The sequence below is a fragment of the Phalacrocorax carbo genome, chromosome 1 (assembly GCF_963921805.1).
Source record: "Phalacrocorax carbo chromosome 1, bPhaCar2.1, whole genome shotgun sequence".
Classification (NCBI taxonomy): domain Eukaryota; kingdom Metazoa; phylum Chordata; class Aves; order Suliformes; family Phalacrocoracidae; genus Phalacrocorax; species Phalacrocorax carbo.
In genome coordinates, this window is record NC_087513.1 from 171,708,430 (window position 1) to 171,727,278 (window position 18,849).

The window sequence follows — 18,849 nt, forward strand, 5'->3', positions numbered from 1 at the left end:
GAACTGGAAAACGAGCTGTAGGTGATGCCCCACGTTGGCAGGGATCATGTTGTAACAGGGAATTCGCAACCGAAGGGGATTGTCAGGCGTCGCTTTTTTGTCTCCTTTGCCCGGCAATATCGCAAGCATCCCATCCCCAGCGCCTGCTGGGCCCGCGAAGCATCGTTTGCTTTCTCCATGAGATTTATTCCCAAGGCAGGCCTGACATAGCGCTCCCACATTTCTGAGATGACTGGCTCTATTAGCGATGAAGATCCAGCGCCGCTGCCAAACATTAGCCCCGCTATTTTCTTCCCTAGCCCGCCCTGCTCCCTCTCCTGGCCGCCGAGCAGCCGGCCGAGACGCCTCCAGGGACGCCAGGCGAAGCCACCGGCCTGCCCGCTCAGGCGGCCGGGGAGGCGGGAAGGGGGCGGGAGGCCGGGACGGCTGTCCCCCACCAGCCGCTACGGTCAGCGGGACGGGACGGGACGGGACGGGACGGGACGGGACGGGACGCTCCCCAGCGGCACCACCGCCCTGCCATATCGCCTGGAGGGCTGCCGCCACGATGGGTAGTTCTCGCCCCGCCGCCTCCCCCTTCGCGGGGGTGTGGACACGGAGGGGAGGGGACGCGCCGCCTCGCATCCCGCCCGCCGCCATTTTGGCTGGGTTGCGTGGCTTCCGCCGCTGGGAAGTAAACAGAGAGGGAAGGAGGGAAGCGGCGAGGCGGGACGGATCGGGCTGGGCCAAGGAGGCGCTAGGGTCGGCTTCGGTGGAGGGAGCTGATGTGGCCGGAGCGGAGGCGCCAGCGCGGCCCGAGTCCCGGTTAATGCGGAGCGCAGCGGGGAGCCGCCAGGTGACGGGACTGGAAGGGGGTGGGCGGCGGGGGCGCAGCAGGGCCCTCCTCTGGACCCCGGCTGAAGGGGGGCCCGAGTAGCGGGGCGGCAGGGCTTGGGGCAGTCTGTCCCCGTCGGTTCGAGCCCCGCCGCGCCGCGCCCGGGGCCGCTGGGGCGGAGGGAGCCGGCCCTGAGGTGAAGCTTCCCCCGGAGGAGAGGGGCTTAAAACCTACCCTCCGTATTCACAGAGTATCGCGGCCCTCGCAGCCTTCTCGTAACAACTAGTAAATCGCCAATCTTGCATTGTTTTCAGCAGAGCTGATTGTTCGCGGCGATTAGGGGTTGGGTTTGTGTCTGGGTCACCCCTTTTCTTTTTTCAGAGCGTTCCCCCCGTTGGCGCACGCACCCCTCCTTTTGCTTCTAGAACAGCCCTGCCGGAGGTGGAAGCAGCGCGGCGAGGCCCGCCCGTGGGCAGGCGCAGCGAGCGGCGTGTAAACAGCCGCGCACAACTTGTTTGGGTTTTACCGTTAACGGCCATCGTCTTCTGTCTGCACCTTAGTCGGCAATAAAAACAACGTTAAGCGTGTGCTTTGCTCCTCCTCCTCCTCGCCAGCCGAACCGGGTGGTGGTGGTGGTGGTTGAACGCGGCTGCGTGGGTTGCGCACAGGCGCGGCGTTCGGAAACGAGCTGGTGTAAGAGGTCGAGAAATTTACTTGGAAAACCTTCAGGAGTCAGACATCCTGATTTCACACATCTCTCTGTCCTGGTAGAGTTGGTTTAGGATATTTTTTTTTTGTTTTGGTTGGGTGTTTTTTGGTCTTGCCTTTGTTTTGTTGTTGTGTTTTATTTGGGGGGGCGGGGTTTGCTTGCTTTTTCTGTTTCGTTTTTTCGCCTTTCTTTCAAGATCTCAGATTTTAAAGCAAAATTGATTATAGCATTAATTTGGAAGAAAAACTGACCAGCGATAACTGTGTCCTGAGTATGCCAGCGAGGGTTAAAAGCAAGGCTGACGCTTCAAGCGTTGTAAGCAGCGATAAGCAATCGTTGTTTGAAAAATAGGTTGTACCTATGCAGTAATGTGCTAGCATGGAAATTTGCATCGGTGTCTTGCTCGTACAAAAGTTATTTCTGTTAGCCTTGGATTTAAAATGGTTACCTCTTTAGACTGTCAGGTATATAAAAGAAAGTGAATGAACTGCCTAAATGCATTTGCCTGTTCCTATATTAAATTTGCAGAAGGGTTTCTTCTCTTAAGTGGTCTTACTTTTTTTTATAAATAATCTTCAGATGACTCTGCAAACTTCTGTAGGCAAATCTGCATTCTTTCTGGTTTGCATTTGTTTTACTGTTGGGCCTGTTAAGAGGTTGAAACCAGTTACATTTTTAAAAAGCTGTTCCAATACTTGATATTCTGAAACAAGATGGCAAAAATTAGATTAACAAATAATTAGAAATTAGATGACAAAACAGTGATCTAATTCTTATAATAATATTTTTTAGTCTTAAGTTCCACAAGGAAGTATTTTTGAAAACCTACTGATTGCTCTGTCATTGAAAAGAGGGAGTATCTGAGGTGTCAATAACAAAAAAGTTGTCTGGAAATGTCTTTTCCGATCTCGTCCTTTTCAAGCCACGGCACTTAGAACACATAGCATATTCTTTTCTTGAAATACTGTAACCTGAAATTTATCGTCAGTAGAGCTCTGGTGATGGCGGTATTGTCTCTTTTCTTCCTTGGCTGTCAATAAAAACTTGGGATAGTGCCCCATGACTTCAGGCGTGGGCTTTGATCTGTAACCAGAGTATATTAACCACTTAGGACTCATCAGAGTTAGTTCAGAGGTGCAACTTCTAAGTTGGCTGTTCATGACCTGGTCTGCTTTTAACAGCCACATCTTGGAGGTTATTTTTCCAGCTGAAAAATTCATACAGTTTTGTTAGTGGCAGCTGACTCCTGGTCTTTCAAAAAAAAAAAAAAAAAAAAAACGGGGGGGGGGGGGGCGGGGGGGGGGGAAGAAGTGCCAGATCTGGTGCTCATGTCTTTGAAAAGATCAGTTGTATTAAATGTGCTGTATATGTGAATCAGCTCTACTGTGTGTGCACAATAGTCCCTCTGATGTGGTAAGGGAGAAAATCCAGAACTTGACCCCCTTAATGCAGTGATAAGTTAGGTAGTAGCCTACCTAATTAGAAACTTTATGCACGTAAGTTACCTTATTAGCGATAGACGAGGCAGGATGTCTGTAAAGGAAGACTTGGAGAGCCAAGTCCTTGTGTCATTTTCTACAGATTAAGAAGAGATGGCTTTGGAAAGACAATGACATCAAACACACTATCCCAGATTTGGCAAGTTGGATAGCTTGTGGATGGTAGTTGCTCGTTATAACCTAGTTGCAGTGCGTGGCAGGGAAAGTTCACTGTCCAGACCCCAAATGAACGGGGCATATGATAATCTTAGATGTGTAATTGTACTTGAATGTTAAACCAGAATAATTTCACTGTGTACAGAGTCCGTGTTTATCTTACAGAAATCTCTGGGGCTGGGGGATATTTATGCATATCAAGCCCACCCCCAGATTCTCTTTGCTTTTTAGAGACTATGGTTGAGTGCATTGTAGTTTAGTGTGAGGTCTCATTCATAGTCCTTTAGGACGTGGTGTTCATTGCGTTCAGGCTTTTAAAAATAAATGATTGGATGCTACATCCAGTTGTAAGCTGGCATGTATGAAAGAACACGCTTTGATCAAAACCCAGTGCTAGATTTATTTTAGTTGTATGTAGCAGTGATGGATTTTTCCCTTTTTAATAACATAAGATAGAACTTGTGTGAGTGAGTCCACCATGGAAGAAGTGTATGCTGCTGACAGTGAGATAGCCTTTTGCCTCAGACTTGCTGAATTTAATACGATTTTGAAGAAAGTTTGCTGACTCTTCTGTACACTCTTCTTGTGAGTTGAAACTTCCAGACTGTTGTTGGAAATCTTTCACAATCCTTATTTACTAGTGAGTTGGAAAAACGAAAGCACACCAGTGTTCTGGATGAACTGTGTTTTTAACGATACTGATTTAAAATAGATGCATATTGAAGTAACCTTTTTCGAATAAATAAAGAGAAAATAAAGCTTCTTCCTGGGAGGAAAAATGAGTTGGCCAGATACAACACCTGCAAGATGCAATGCCTTGCAAGCATTATTTGCACTCATTATTTACTTTCTTGGCTGCCTTTTGCCTTCCACAGCTTCAAATGTTGTTTCTGGTAAACAGGACTGGGGCAGCAATACAAATGTCAGTGTTCATAAAATTGTTCAGAAGAATATCTTTCCATTAATAGGAAAGTAGAGTGATAAGCAACAAAACAGTAAAACAAATTAGGTTCAAAGTGTTCCCAAACACAAAACTGAAACAGTGAAAGGAGATTGACTGTTATAAATGGATTGGCACTGTTAATGATTAAAGAGGTAATATTAAAGTTATCTGTTTAGATGGCAATGTTATTTTTAGACTACCACTTCAAGCTCATTGTTACTTGGGATTTGTTTCCTTCACGTTGGGCGGGGGGGAATGCAAAAGTACAGTGACAAAAAACATGCTTTATCACCTCCACAGTTTTCTATTAATACTGTTCTTTTCAGCTCTGTTATGTTTACAAAACATAGATTTTTAATTATTATTATTATTATTACTGTTTTTATAGAATGAAACGAGGAAGGAAAACTAATGAGGCCAACAGCAGCTCATCAGAAGAGACATCTGAGAAAGAATCCAAGAGACACAAAGTTGTAGATGAGAAAGCCGTAGTTGTACAGAGTCCTGACTGGGCGAACCTGCTTCAAGACATTATCCTGCAGGTGTTTCAGTACTTGCCTCTTCTGGATCGTGCTCATGCATCACAGGTCTGCCGCAGCTGGAACCAAGTGTTTCACATGCCTGATCTCTGGAGGTGTTTCGAGTTTGAACTGAATCAACCAGCTACATCTTACTTGAGGGCTACGCATCCTGAACTCATCAAGCAAATAATAAAGAGGCATGCCAACCACCTGCAGTATGTAAGCTTCAAGGTAGTGTATTTTATAGGCTTTTTTAAAAAATAATTTTATAAGAACAAAAGCATCTGTTAAACTTGTCATTTCATTCAGAATATTCTAAGGAAATACCGCTGATACTTTTCAGACAGTTTTGATGGTTCACCTATATGAATATCAAAGCATGAGAAGTATGAATTAATGTGTGTCAGTAATTAAAATACTGATAGTAAGTGGTAGTTGACAACTGTGATCAAAACACTTTAAGATGCTGAGTATTAAAGGACATCACCGAATGTTAGGAAAGGCTTATGATGTTATTTTTGTGATTAGGATTGTCTGTTATTTAAAAAGAAACATGGCAGCTCTGTGTGGTCGGCCTTGTCTTCAGGCCTAGTGTGCTGAAGAAGTGGGCTCACTAGTTGGGCGTATAGACATGGAGGCTACCTCCCAATTCATTTGTTCCATTTGGATGTATTTTCAGGACCAAAACTTGGAATAGCAGTCCTGAACATAGCTTTTCATTGCCTTAATTCCATTAGCTGGGCTGGGTTTTTTTGTTTGATGTGGTGCTTTTTTTTCTTGTAGCATCTTAGCTGCTTCAAATTCCGCCTCAATGAGTGGGCACAAGTACTTCAGTTCTGATACTACTGTACGTGTGGGTATCCGCCTCAGAATTAAGTTTGAGCAGGATGCATGATCTGAGCAGTTGCCCGTTTCACATCCTGTAGGCAGTTGGATCTAATATTCATGGTTAGAAAACATCTAATGCACGGAGAGTGCCTTCAGTAGTACTAGAAGGAAACTGGCAGTTTTAGTACTAAATTGTATGGGATTGTCTACGATGGCATCTACTCAGCACAGCTGCATTTCAGTTAACTGAAAAAAAAGTGCATGGGATTTGCGCAGTATAGCGTGTCTACTGAGCGTGCTTGGCTCAGAAATACCATTTGGTGAGAACTGGCTTCGTGAACATCATGGAATTATTTTCATCAGGTGAAAGCCTTTAATGTCGGCCTACATATCACTGAGTTTTGGTGCTGTGAAATGGCTGTGTATGCATCGGCTACGTGACAAATTTGGAAGGGAAATTACTTCTGCAGCAAGGTGGACGTACTAGTTTGTTTCTGAGATCTGGCAGTTCTAACGTGGGAATCATCAGCTGGGGCACCTCTGCCTGATCACATGTATTGCTACCGCTTGATGCAATGCCAAATACAAGTGGTTATCACAAGGTTTGTGGGGTTTTTATCAGTGTCCAAGTAAAGAAAATTTATAGCAGTATTGGAATGACCTTCCAGTGCCTACCTCCTGTCTATGTTGCTTCGCACCTAGTGTTTTTGAAGGATTTCAGATGCCCTTCACTGGTAGGGTGATACCCACATCATTTCCTGAACATGTCCCTTCAGTTGTCCTTCAGTGTTGCAGAATGACCAGTAGATCACAGGATAATCACAAGGAAGTGGATGCAACATTGACTGTTACTCTGTGAAGGCTGAAAGCTTGGATTTTGTTTTTGGTTTTTTGTAGGCAAAGAATGATTGGATTGTTGAAAATTAGGGGGTTTCAGCTTGTGTGAGCAGAAAGTGGATGTTCATTGGACTTAGATCAGTTGCTGGCAGGGTAGCATGGCTTATGGTAGACTTAAAATTGATCCTTGTGATCAAGCTTTTTACTGTTCCGTAGATTTGCAAAGCAGTCACGCCTACTGTATATAAGAGGTTATTTGGAAAGCACATCTGAGTGTTGGGGGAAATCCACTGGAGGCACGTTAAGTGATCCACTTGTGTAACAAGGAGTATCAGTTGCATATCTGTATTGGTATTAATGATAAAGGCCAAGTCATATAGGCTTAAATGGTAATGCACTTAAGTCTCCAGCAGCCCGATGTTATGAGCTGAGTCACTGTAAAAGGAAGCAGTTTTTTCACACAGTAAAGGATGTATAGAATTCCTGCATTTTGATAAGGAAGAATGTAAAGAGGAAGCGGGGTAGGCTCTGGACCCAAATGAACCTCCACTTGCTTATTATTTGATACGGATTGAATATTTTGGAACAAACTGTTTAGCTGACCCCTCCCCATGCTAAATATTACCACAATGTTCAGGAGAGCAGTAATTTTACAGCAAATTATCTTGGATTGCGGGGGGAAGAATGACATAGATGTATTCCCAGTGAAGTGTCTTGTGGGTTTTTTTGACATCACATTTCAGAAGGTAAAGTGAAAAAACATTCAAGTACATATACTCTACTCTGCTTTTTGGTAAAGAGTGTATTTACTGTTTTCCAAACAATAAATCTGTTTTGTTTTTAAGGTGGACAGTAGCAAGGAATCTGCAGAAGCAGCTTGTGATATTTTATCACAGCTTGTGAATTGCTCTCTGAAAACACTTGGGCTAATTTCAACTGCCCGGCCAAGCTTCATGGATTTACCAAAGGTATCTTAATCTATATATTTTTCTATAGCAAAGTAGTTCATACAGTATTTCTATAACCTTATGAAAAGTTTTATTGTAAGAATATGAATCTTTGGTAAAGAAAACTTTATCACTGGGCTTCATTAAAGGGAGGAACTGAGCTGTTGTGATAAGATGGGTAAATAAAGTTTCACTTATTCTCTGCATCATGTGAGAACTTAGTCCTGACCTTATGTCTTCCAAGTCCTCCTGTCTATTGACCTCAGCATAAGCATGATGCAAGTCAGGAGGCTAGACAATTCATGTTGGTGTGATTGTACCATGGGGGATCACAGAATCACAGACTGGTAGGGGTTGGAAGGGACCTCTGGAGATCATCTTGTCCAACCCCCCTGCTTGAGCAGGGACACCTAGAGCAGGGGGCACAGGACCACGTCCAGGTGGGTTGGAATGTCTCCAGGGAAGGAGATGTCACAACCTCCCTGGGCAGCCTGTTCCACTGCTCTGGCACCCTCGCAGTGAAGAAGTTTTTCCTCATATTCAGGTGGAACTTCCTGTGTTCCAACTTGTGCCCATTGCCCCTTGTCCTGTCATTGGGCACCACTGAAAAGAGTCGGCCCCATCATCCTGACACCCTCCCTTTAGATATTTATATGTATTGATGAAATCCCCCCTCAGTTTTCTCCAGGCTAAACAAACCCAAGTCTCTCAGCCTTTCCTCATAAGGGAGATGCTCCAGTCCCCTGATCGTCTTGGTAGCTCTCTGCTGGACTTGCTCAAGCAGTAGAGATGTTTAGGAGATGATTGTAATCGAATGAGTGGTAGAGTTTTATCCATGTGGACTTGCTGTAGGGATTATAATATCTTTGAGGTCTCCTTAGAAAGTGATGTGATCGTGATTTTCAGTATTTCACGTCATGTCGTGAGGTGTCAGATTCTTGCAAAGTGCACTGTATTTCTGAAATTTTCTGTCAGTTTTTTACCTTGCATGTTTACTAAAAATCAGACTTTGTTAGAAGGCGTCTAATCTAGATGACAACAAATTTCTTATGTGCTTCTAAACAAGAATTCCTGCTAGAGAGGTAGAAAAGTACTACTGCTGAGGAGCAGGAGAGCGGTTGGGGTAACCTGGGCTGCTTGTCTATGGCAGGGACCTCTCGGCTGTCTCACAGCCTCATTGAATCCTGTCGCCGTGTGTGTGAAGGGCCAGATACAACTAGTCTATTAGCTGGGTCTCAGTGATGTCATTGCCGATGACGACAACAAGGGCAAGGAAGAACTAGGGACAGCCTCAGGAAAGGAAGTAGGCTATAGGGTTTAAGCAAGGTTAGCTACAGAAGGATTATCAATTATTATCCTTGGCAGTGATCACAGCTGCGTCATGTAGTTCTCTTGAATGTGTATTTTTAAACCTTAATTTTCAAAGAGGCTTTTCAGATCTTTGATTAGTTTTTGTATGATTTTTCTTTCCTTTTTCAATGTGCTTTGAGTTGTGACTATAAGAAAACCTGAACATAGTGAAAAAAATACACAGTTTCAGTGTGTTAGCAATACTTTGTCCTTTCAGCTCTTGCGTGTTGTTCTATTTCTTAACCTGAATGCTGTTCTAGCTCTGTTACTTAACTTTCGCTGGAGGGGTATGTTATGCTCCTATTTAGCTTCCTGAATAATTATTTGTAGTCATTCATGCCATGGTCTTACTCAGCTTCAAGGCTTCTAAAATACAGGCGTCCTTTTTTTGTTCCTAACAGGTTCACATGTGGCCCTTAAAGTATATTCAAAATGAGCCAAAATCAACTCTAGGCATAATTTGCCTTTTCACGTTTACCATTCCAGTAATATTGTAACTGGCATATGGTATGAGCAATGATTTTTAAATTTTCTGAGACCACTAATAAAGCTAAAGAATTTAATTGGACAGTGAAAAAATTCTTGTGGGAAGCAGTAAGTAACAGGCCCGTTGGCTGACAAGCAGGAAAAGACAAGTGGATCTGAAAATGGTTAATGCTGCACAATTTATTTATGGTTTGGTTTTGGTTTTCGGTTGGTTTTTGTTGGTTTTGGTTTTGTTGTTGTTTTTTTTTTAATCAGACTGTGTAGGAAGTCCGAACTACTTTGCATTATCTTCACTGGCACTCTTCTGACTTCAAGTAACATGACAGCTGGCAAATATTTGTAAATCACATTTAGCATCGTGTTGCCTAGCCTCTTCGTTAAGCACATTCTATACGACTCTTTCAAAGAATCGTACTGTCAGCTACTTATGTGGCAATACTGAAAAGATACTTTTACATTTTACATTTTACATTTACATACAGCTTTTACATTTTGGGATTTGCTTGTCTTCCATTAGCTCTTTAAACTACAGTTTCAAGTTACATGTTTTTTGTAAACATGGTTTGTTTTCTTTGCCTTTCTATTTAACAGCCGCCTTAGTGAAGGGAATCATATTCTAAATAAAGAGAATAAAACCACAGTACTAACACTTCCAGAATGCAGAGTGGAAATACTATTAAAGGACCTCTCTTCAGTATATCACGTATATAATCAGCGTCTTGTCAGTGTAGTTGGGAGAGGTCCCTAAAGCAAAAATTCCTCATGCTTCTGATGTGAACTTTCTGTTTCCATTTGCATAAACTGACTTTGGCAGTTTATGTTAGCGGGAAAATATTAATTCTGCTCTAAATCTAATTGTGTGTGAGTTTTAGCAAAAACTATGAGCATGTAACATAAGAATGAGCCAATACTGTTGCCAGGCCTTCTCTTGTATAACTGTATTCTATGTGTGCATGTGGCTGACGGTGAAATCAAAGTAGCAGGTAATTTGATGGGATATTTAATGCAGTGCATGGAGGAAGTACTTTTTTTATGTCTCCTATTGAGTCAGTCTTATAAGAAGTCCTGAAGGTAAGGTAATCATTCGCGTCTTTCATACCACCAATGATTTCTACATGCACTGCTGTGTCTGCTCCTCCAACTGTGTTTCTCAAGTTAAGGTGTCCTGGGCTCTGTCTTTAATGGTAGGTTTCAGCAGTTACATAAAAACACTGAGGGGCAACCTTGAGCACCGCACCTACGTTATCTATGCTGCTTAACTGGTAACTAATTAATCACCTGCCCCTTGGCTGGGTTTGGACCACTCCCATTAGCTTTGCAAGATAAATCCATTCAAACCCTAAGTGCTCTGTGGGGAAAGTAGGCGGGCAGCGGTACTGTTTGGCTTTGGACACATCTTAACAGTACAGGGTTGCCACCCTTGACTGTTTGCATCCCACCAAAGCAGCACAACTCGCCACGTGGGAGTTCCTCCTGCTGCTTTTGGAGTGCAACTTCCAAATGATCCTCAGAATTCAAGCTTCTAGGCTTTCTCTTTGCTCTTGATCTTCCTATAGGTATAAGTTTGTGTAGTGGATTGTCCTGGGTCAGGTCCATGGTTAATGTTTAATGTTAGACATTCTGAAATACATAGACCGATCACTAAAATGGTTATACTTCCTCTACTCAAAAATATGTCAATTTTAGTATTAATTTTTAATTATGCAATATCAGCATGCCTTTTCAGCAAATGCTTTCAATAAGTAAAACTAGGAACGTTGTGTACAGTGTAAAAACATTGAGATTCTTATTTCAGATGCTACTGTTTCATTTAAACTTTTCTTTTTTCCCCAGTCTCACTTCATTTCCGCACTGACAGTGGTGTTTGTAAACTCCAAATCCCTCTCTTCACTTAAGATTGACGATACACCAGTAGACGATCCATCTCTCAAAGTGCTAGTGGCTAACAACAGTGACACGCTCAAACTGTTGAAAATGAGCAGTTGCCCTCATGTTTCTCCAGCTGGTAAGCTACTGTATTTTGGGGTTGTGGTTTGGTTGGTTTTGGTTTTTTTTTTTGAAATGTATGCATTAAATTCTGTCTGAAACCAGTAAACTCTGAAAAAAATAGTGGGGTGAGGGTGAATGTGGTATCTACAGCAACTGTCACTGAATAAAACACTAATTCAGCTGGTTGTCAGTCCATCCATCCATCCATCCCACCACTTGCAGAGTGACTACTGAGCTAATAACAAAATAGCACATCTCTCCCGGACAAACAACGAGCCTCCTGTGAAAGTTAAAAGAGTACATATTGACTTGATGGGGACTACTTCTACAATGACTGTTTAAGTATTTCAGTATAATTAAGCTTTTTGGAACATTAGTTCCTGTTCTGTGGTTCATCATGTGTGGGTTTTGAGTGTTGCAGTGTCATGGATTATGAAGATGCTTGTTTAGTCGTTCTCAAAGAAAGCAGTTTAGTCTTTTGCTGGAGAATAAGTGCAGACAGCATCAACAAAGGGGAGATGAGGCTGAGCTGCTGTTACCAAACATACTTCATCAACACTCGTAAGTGTGTTTGCAGCAAGAACAAAGCCAGCTCATATCAGAATGAAAGCACTCAGATTGTAGAAGTTCACAGAATTAATGTTTGTGGAAGATTTATGCAATGCACAGCAGGTTTAAGATTGATTCACAGCCCATCAACTTAACACTTAGTTTTTCCACTGAGAAATGCAAGGGGAATTATAAATAGGATGCTGGCAACTTACTTACATTCCCCTTCTGAGGATAAGTAGAAACTACTGCAGTCACCATAACTTTCTTCATGCAAATGTATTGCAACTGTAAATATATGGTATATTTGTATGTAAAATTCACTAGCAGGACTCCTGCTACGTGGAGGAGCCAGTCCTGTAGCAGAGGGCGTGTTGCTGTGGTGAAAATGAACAAAACACAAACTTAGTACCTTTTGCAGGTGTAGCTCTTGAACAGAACCTTGTGTTTGGGTTTGTATAAAGTCTTGAAAACGCAGGTTTGTTTTGCAGCAGATCTGTCCAGCAAAGTGTTCACCAGCATGTTAACTGGAACATTCCTTCCTTCAAAGCTTTGTAATTGTAGGTAAGGGGTTTTAAAATTGGCTTGAGTGACTTAAAATTTCATTTGAGAATCCTGGGGAGCATGGGATCCATAATGTGTCAAGAAGAAGAGGATCTGGCAGTAATTTGTAGCTAGGCAGAGAGAGTAATTTCCTTGGGCTTGGATCCAGGAGTAACCTGTCGGCTCTAGTGGAGTTTGCTTGCTTGTGGCTAGTCCTTGCTAGAAGGTTCTACGGAACGTCATACACTTGATAGTTTGGGAGAGGGGTGTGGGTTTACAAAGTTGTCTGACTGTTGTATTCTGTTTGATGTATCTTTTACAATGTTTTAAATCGAAGGAACAATGCGTATGGAATGGCAATGCCTGTTTGAGGAACAAGGAACACAACTAGCGCTGTCCTTCACTGAGTGGAGGCGAATAGAATGGGATCCAATGCCTTAGTGACAAAACAAGAGAGTGCTCAGCAAATGGCAGTAAGGTTTGATTGCTTAATTTGGGTATGGGTGTGCCTTGAGATGGAGAAAAAAGTGGAACAAAAGAAAGGAGCTGGTACGTGGATAGTTGGCTTCAGAGAAGGCAAGCTGCAAAAATGAGACTTACCTGGATTATTTTTTTTTTCTAATGGGAATACTATAATTAGCAGGCTGCTATAAACGTGGAAAAACTGTAACTGAACCAAAAGGGCCAGGAGTTATGCAAAACTGATTACTGAAAATGGTATAATGTGCCGTCAAGTTTCAGTTTGTGGGTGGGAACAGTCAGCACTAGATTCATTCTTAAGCATTTTGTTAGTGAAGGACAGAGAAGAGTAATGCAAGTAGTGTAAGAGAGACTCCATTACGGTGGGGATAAAGGAGACAGACTGGTATTGATCTGTGAGTTGGTTCCACAGGATGCTCTGAGTAATCCCTAAGTTACTGTACAAAGATGGGCATGTTTGGGTTTGGGGTGGGGAATTCAGAGGCTGTGATGTATTTCTAATATTTGTGAGCGTATCTGAGGCTTCTTCTGCTTGCTCTTTTCCGTCTGAACTCTAACTTGCATTAGAACCACAACAGTGCCTTGTAAAACAAAATAATGGTTATCTTTAAACCTGCACAGATGTGCTGTCATTTATTACCTGAAATACTAGCTACTGGAACAGAGGGAACTGAAAGCCTTTCTGTAAAGGCTGCTTCTGCTCTGCTTTGGGGTAGGAGGGTGCTTCTCTTTGAACGAGGGGTGGGGGAGAAGGGAGGATGTAGGGCGCATCTGCATCAGCCCTTCACTAGAGGGCTGGTTTTGATGCAAATCTGTGCTGTATGGTATTGGAGCCTTTTACCTCCCGAAGACATAAAGGTTTGGGCAGTGCCTAGGGACATTTGTGCCTCTTGCATGGTAGGCTCCAGGCCTGCCCTCCAGTAACGATCTACGCTGGGTTCCTTGTCAGCTCTGTGTGCAGAATACATAACCTCACTGCCAGTATGTGATGCGGATGTGCAGTTCTAGACCCATAACAAAATCGCAGCAAGTTGAACCCAGTTCTTCCCTTTTGCATTGCAAATTATTATTATTAACGAAGATTATTGTTTGAAGGATGGCAGTCTGGATAACGAGCTGGTTTGGATGCTAAATCTGTAGCAAGCTGTTTTCTGAAAGTGCGTAGTGATGATGTTCTCCCAAAAAGCGGGTTCGTTCGCCCGGTGTGCAAAACCCCAAACTCCACACAGAGCAGAGGTATTTTGTTCAGTTTTGTGCAAAGATTGGTGCGAGGCAGTAACCCACAAAGCTAGCACACCGCACCGCGAAACTGCAAGGCATTTATACAGTTAAACATGTCAGTGACAGCTAATATTCACACACCTCAGCTAACAATTAGTTAATTTCTTTCTCGCTTCAATGTAAAGGTACAACTCACTTCTAATTTACCACGCATGCTCTGGGAGTAAGGGACTTACTAGAGGAGCGGGCGGTTCCTGGCCTATGGTACTGATTTTTAGTATATTAATGAGGATAGTTCCCCTAATGGGCACTTCATTTTACTTCTTATCAACATCCCAATTAGTTGTTCTCCTTGACTGTACACTTTATCACCCTGTTGTCAGCACCTTCTGAGACGGGATGTTTGCTTTGATCAGTCTCTCAGCTCTCCTCAAGGATATAGTTGTAAAAGTGCTTCTCTATCTCTCAGTTCCTATCTCTGGCCCTCAGCTTCTGTTTTGCCAGGCTCACATAGTTCATTGTTACGGCTTAGCGGAAAATTCCAAAAATTCCATTTTCTTCAGGATCTCAATGAGAGAATGAGTCTGAATGTTGAAACTGGTTAAAATATTTCATGTGTCAACGGAGCTAGGTAGTGTGAAGCAACATGCCCGACTGCTGAAATGGAGGGGTCATAAGCAGCCCTCATGGAAGTATTGCTGTAAGAATAACTTGGTTTGTTACGATGTAAGGACAAGAAATGAGCCCTGGAATGTGTAGAAGGTACACACGAGTTTGTAGTTATACTTAATTGTTCTAATTTTGTACTCCAGTCTTAAAAAAAAAAAAAAAAAGGTAAAAAATCCCAGATTTTCACTTCATCTTGGATACCACCCCCTCCCCCGAATGAAATAATGAGTACATTTACATAGCTGAGCTGCTTCTATGGGAAATAGTTGCAGTAGGAGTTGGATTAAAATTCTGATTGCTCTTTTTTTTTTTTTTCTATTTAACAACCTTTTTATACTTGAAGTGACAGTATTTGACATAGTTAGAAGAGCTTCTGATATGTGTGTTCTTGCAGATCCTCAGGTTGAAAATATATACTTTTTGGGGGTGTATGTTTATGAAATTGAATTTTTTTAGAGTAATTCTTTAAAAGAAAGCATTTTTAGGCTCAGTATAGGCTTTTGAGTTTAAAAACTTAAAATAACTGTTCCTGCTCCCTTTCTGTACTTCTTCCCATTGCTTCAGACCTCTAGTGTATTGAGCCTGGGTTTTTCAGCTGCATATTAGAAGCCATGTTCTCATCTCCCCTGTTAATGGGAAGACTGTATCCTGAGATTTGTGCAGTTTTCTGGGTCACAGGAAGTGCAGAGAGGACTGTATGCTTTTTTTTTTTTTAGTGTCCTGATACCATTGCTTGTATCTGCAAATAGGATGACTGGAAACCTTATAGACTGAGTGGAAGTCTTTTTGTTAATGTCTTTGTCTTCAGCGAGCAGCAGGTTATATTGATTCATTAAAGGGAGAGTCTGAAAATCGCTGTTCTAGGAATTACAGCTCCCAATTTTTAGTGTTTTCCCCCTTGTTGCGGTTGCTTTTTACAACTTAAATATTTGTATCTTGCTAGAAAGAACAACCCCTGACAGTAGCAACTTCTGTATTTGATTAAAATCTGGCATTCATTTTACATTTGCTCTCCTTGGGTAAGAGTCTTCATGTGTGGCCGCTTTGTCAGCCGCAGGGCGGGACAGCCGCTTTTCCAGAGCAGGCCAGGGAAATACTTCTGTTATGAGTAAGTCCCTCTCACAAAAATGACTGTGAGTGTATGTGGGCTTACAACAGGGCAGAACAGTCGGAGCATGCTATTTATATATTTGCCCCATGAGAATTAACTCCCACAGGGATGTATACGGTTATTTTATATTTATATTATTATATAAAGTTTTATATATTGTTTATATTTTTACTTATTTATATGTGTATATATAATATAAATAAATTATATTTATAATTATTTATATATTATTTATATATAAGTATATTTATATTATATATACGGTTATTGTATATTATATATACAGAGCATTAACTTCGAGTTTCCCTAGCAAAACAGCAGTGTCGTTGCACAGTGTGTGCGCATCCTGGCGTGGGGGTACAAAGAAGTTGCAAGGCCGTGCTTATGTGAAAAAGATTCGTGTTCTGGTTGTCCGGCGCCCTCTTGGCATAAACAGACTCGCTCTTACGTTTCTTCTTCAGTCGTGAGCACGTTTATCTGTGTAACCCCTTCCATAACGTTCTCTTTTCCCAGGTATCCTTTGCGTGGCTGACCAGTGTCACGGCTTACGTGAGCTGGCACTGAACTACCACCTGCTGAGCGATGAGCTGCTGCTTGCGTTGTCTTCTGAAAAACACGTCAGGTTAGAACACTTGCGCATTGATGTTGTCAGTGAAAATCCTGGACAGACTCAGTTCCACACGATTCAGAAGAGCAGCTGGGACGCTTTCATCAAGCATTCTCCTAAAGTCAATTTAGTCATGTACTTTTTCTTGTATGAAGAAGAGTTTGACCCGTTCTTTCGTTACGAGATACCCGTCACTCACCTTTACTTCGGGAGGTCGGTAAGCAAAGACGTGCTTGGCCGTGTCGGGATGACGTGTCCTCGGTTAGTGGAACTGGTGGTGTGCGCCAACGGGTTACGGCCGCTGGACGAGGAGCTGATCCGTATTGCAGAACGGTGCAAGTATCTGTCGGCCGTCGGCCTAGGAGAATGTGAAGTCTCTTGCAGTGCCTTTGTTGAGTTTGTGAAGATGTGTGGCGGTCGTCTCTCTCAGCTGTCCATTATGGAGGAAGTTTTGATTCCCGATCAGAAATACAGCTTGGAGCAGATTCATTGGGAGGTTTCAAAGCATCTCGGTAGAGTCTGGTTCCCGGACATGATGCCCACGTGGTAAAGCCCTTAAAAGACTTCTGGGCGGATGGAAGAGCACCTTAAACCCAAGCTTACCCTATTGCAATTTACTGTATAAGCTTATTTAATACTGTAGTTTTTACTGTAAGTTACTTCATTGTTTGATTAGAAAATTAATTTTTCCATTGAAAAATGATTTATGAAATGCAGATTCAAAAACATAAATCACAGCTCCAAAAGCCGTTTTCATCCAAACAAAAATGTGTTTTTCTGTGTTAGACTTGTTCTTTTTTGTTGACAGTGACCTCAGACTTTTATGGAAATGACAAAAAATGTATTTAAAATAATGTAACGTACCTGCAAAATATCAGTTTTAATATGCTGTCCTTCTTTGACTTAGATACTAGGATTGAACGTGATCAAATTTGATCTTAAAAAAAAAACAACAGAACCCCACCGAAATCGCATGCGTTTGTTGCAGACTGTAGCGTTTCTAAATCCAGTCACTGAGATGAGAAGATCAAGATGATAAGGAGTATTTAGTAGGCTGTGAAATCTGTATGTTCCTTTATATAAAAGTCATAAAATGCAAGAGCCATACACAAGCATATAGGTTAGACAATTAAAATATTAGGTTTGCTGCCTTATCCGACAGATCATTAGATCCATCCTAAAATGCATTTAGAGCGCAAACATCGTGGTGCGAGCTACCAAAAGCGGTGTGGTGGGTTTTGGGTTTTGTTTTGTTGGTTTTTTTTTTTCCCCCCCTCTAAGCATTTTACTGTAGTTCGCTTACGGGGTCTCAGATCTGTGTCTAAACCTGTTTTAAGGTATTTTACGTGTAGCTCAGGAAGCGGAAGCATTCTGGGGAAAAAATGTAGATACGTTGTATGTAAAAACACGTCAGAATTAATGAGCTTTTCTTGCACATGAACCAGTTTTGCAGCATACGGTCAGGTGGGATCGTGTATAGTTTATTAAACGAAGCCTGCAGTGTTAAATGCGGTGACGTGGATGCGAACGGTGTGAGACAGGAAAGTTGAATTTTGAACGGCAACCCAGAATCTTTTCACAGAAGCGTAGGCCTTTTGGCTGCTTTCGATTTGAGAGAAATGACGTTGTAACCGCTGCTTAAGCTGTATAAACTAATTGTATACTGTAAATCTGTTTCAGAAACGTTTATGTATAAAGTGAATGTTTGATAGATGATCATTTTGTATACCCTTTAACTTGGCTAGTTCGATCATTTCGTAATATTTAAAAACCTAAAAGCGGTAAACTTGCGTGAAGTAGAGCAATAGGCAAAAATTTGTTTTGAATATTTGGTAAATCGTTTTTATTAAAGAAAGTTTTTAGGCTGTAAGTGGCGTAGGCAATGTATTGCCTGTGACCTGGATGTGGCTTGTGACTTCATTCCTTACCGCCAACAGCTACGTTATTTTCTCTTTTTACATTACTGGTGGGTAACACGGAAGTGTTCACGCGACTGCTGAATGTGTTTTTGGAAGGCGTGGCCAGGCGCCAGCAAGGCAGAGCTGCTCCAGCGGCGCGTCGAGCTGAGCTCAGCTGGTGGCCGCTTCTCGTTTGAGCTGTACGGCTGGGTCTGGTAATAAGCAGATTTTCTTAATTTCTGATTTCAGTAATGCTTATCCAAATGTATAGTTGAAGTGTAACACACTTATGAGCGTAGGTAAGTTCATAGCTGTATTTTGAGTAAATGTTGCTCGGCGGACTGGACATCCTTACAGGGGAGCAGTATGTTTCTGTAGAGCTTTGATTTTAAAGTTGCATTTTATTAAATATGCAGGTTTTGTATTAGAATTTGTTAAATTAATGTAATACTATAATTTGCTTTTATTTGTATAAAAGGTGTCAATATACTTAGTCTGTAAAAGTAAAAAAAGCTCAAGTGTTTTTTATCTTCTGACTCTCGGAGTTGCCTGCGCGATAAAGGTTGAGTAACGCTACTGATCTGGGCAAGAGGACGTGTTTTTACTAAATTAACGTGTGAAGTAATCTCGTTCCTAATGCCGCTAAAAACCTCTCCGGACCTTGACTGCTGGTGTGCTGACGCCGGCAAGGT

General features: G+C 42.2%; 1 protein-coding gene across 3 annotated transcripts; it reads left to right on the plus strand.

Moving 5' to 3' along the window:
- The first annotated feature begins 462 nt into the window (after positions 1-462).
- FBXL3 (F-box and leucine rich repeat protein 3) lies at positions 463-17,995 on the plus strand. Of its 3 annotated transcripts, none has more exons than XM_064440716.1 (5): positions 463-536; positions 4,499-4,873; positions 7,153-7,275; positions 10,924-11,095; positions 16,166-17,995. In XM_064440716.1, exons 2-5 carry the CDS (start codon positions 4,511-4,513, stop codon positions 16,807-16,809), a joined length of 1,302 nt encoding a protein of 433 aa, XP_064296786.1. In that variant the 5' UTR covers positions 463-536; positions 4,499-4,510; the 3' UTR covers positions 16,810-17,995. The 3 variants fall into 3 exon arrangements, with proteins under 3 accessions (XP_064296786.1, XP_064296784.1, XP_064296785.1); XM_064440714.1 differs by lacking the exon at positions 463-536 and adding an exon at positions 624-835 and having other exon boundaries at positions 4,510-4,873; XM_064440715.1 differs by lacking the exon at positions 463-536 and adding an exon at positions 1,329-1,581 and having other exon boundaries at positions 4,510-4,873.
- Positions 17,996-18,849: the final 854 nt, after the last annotated feature.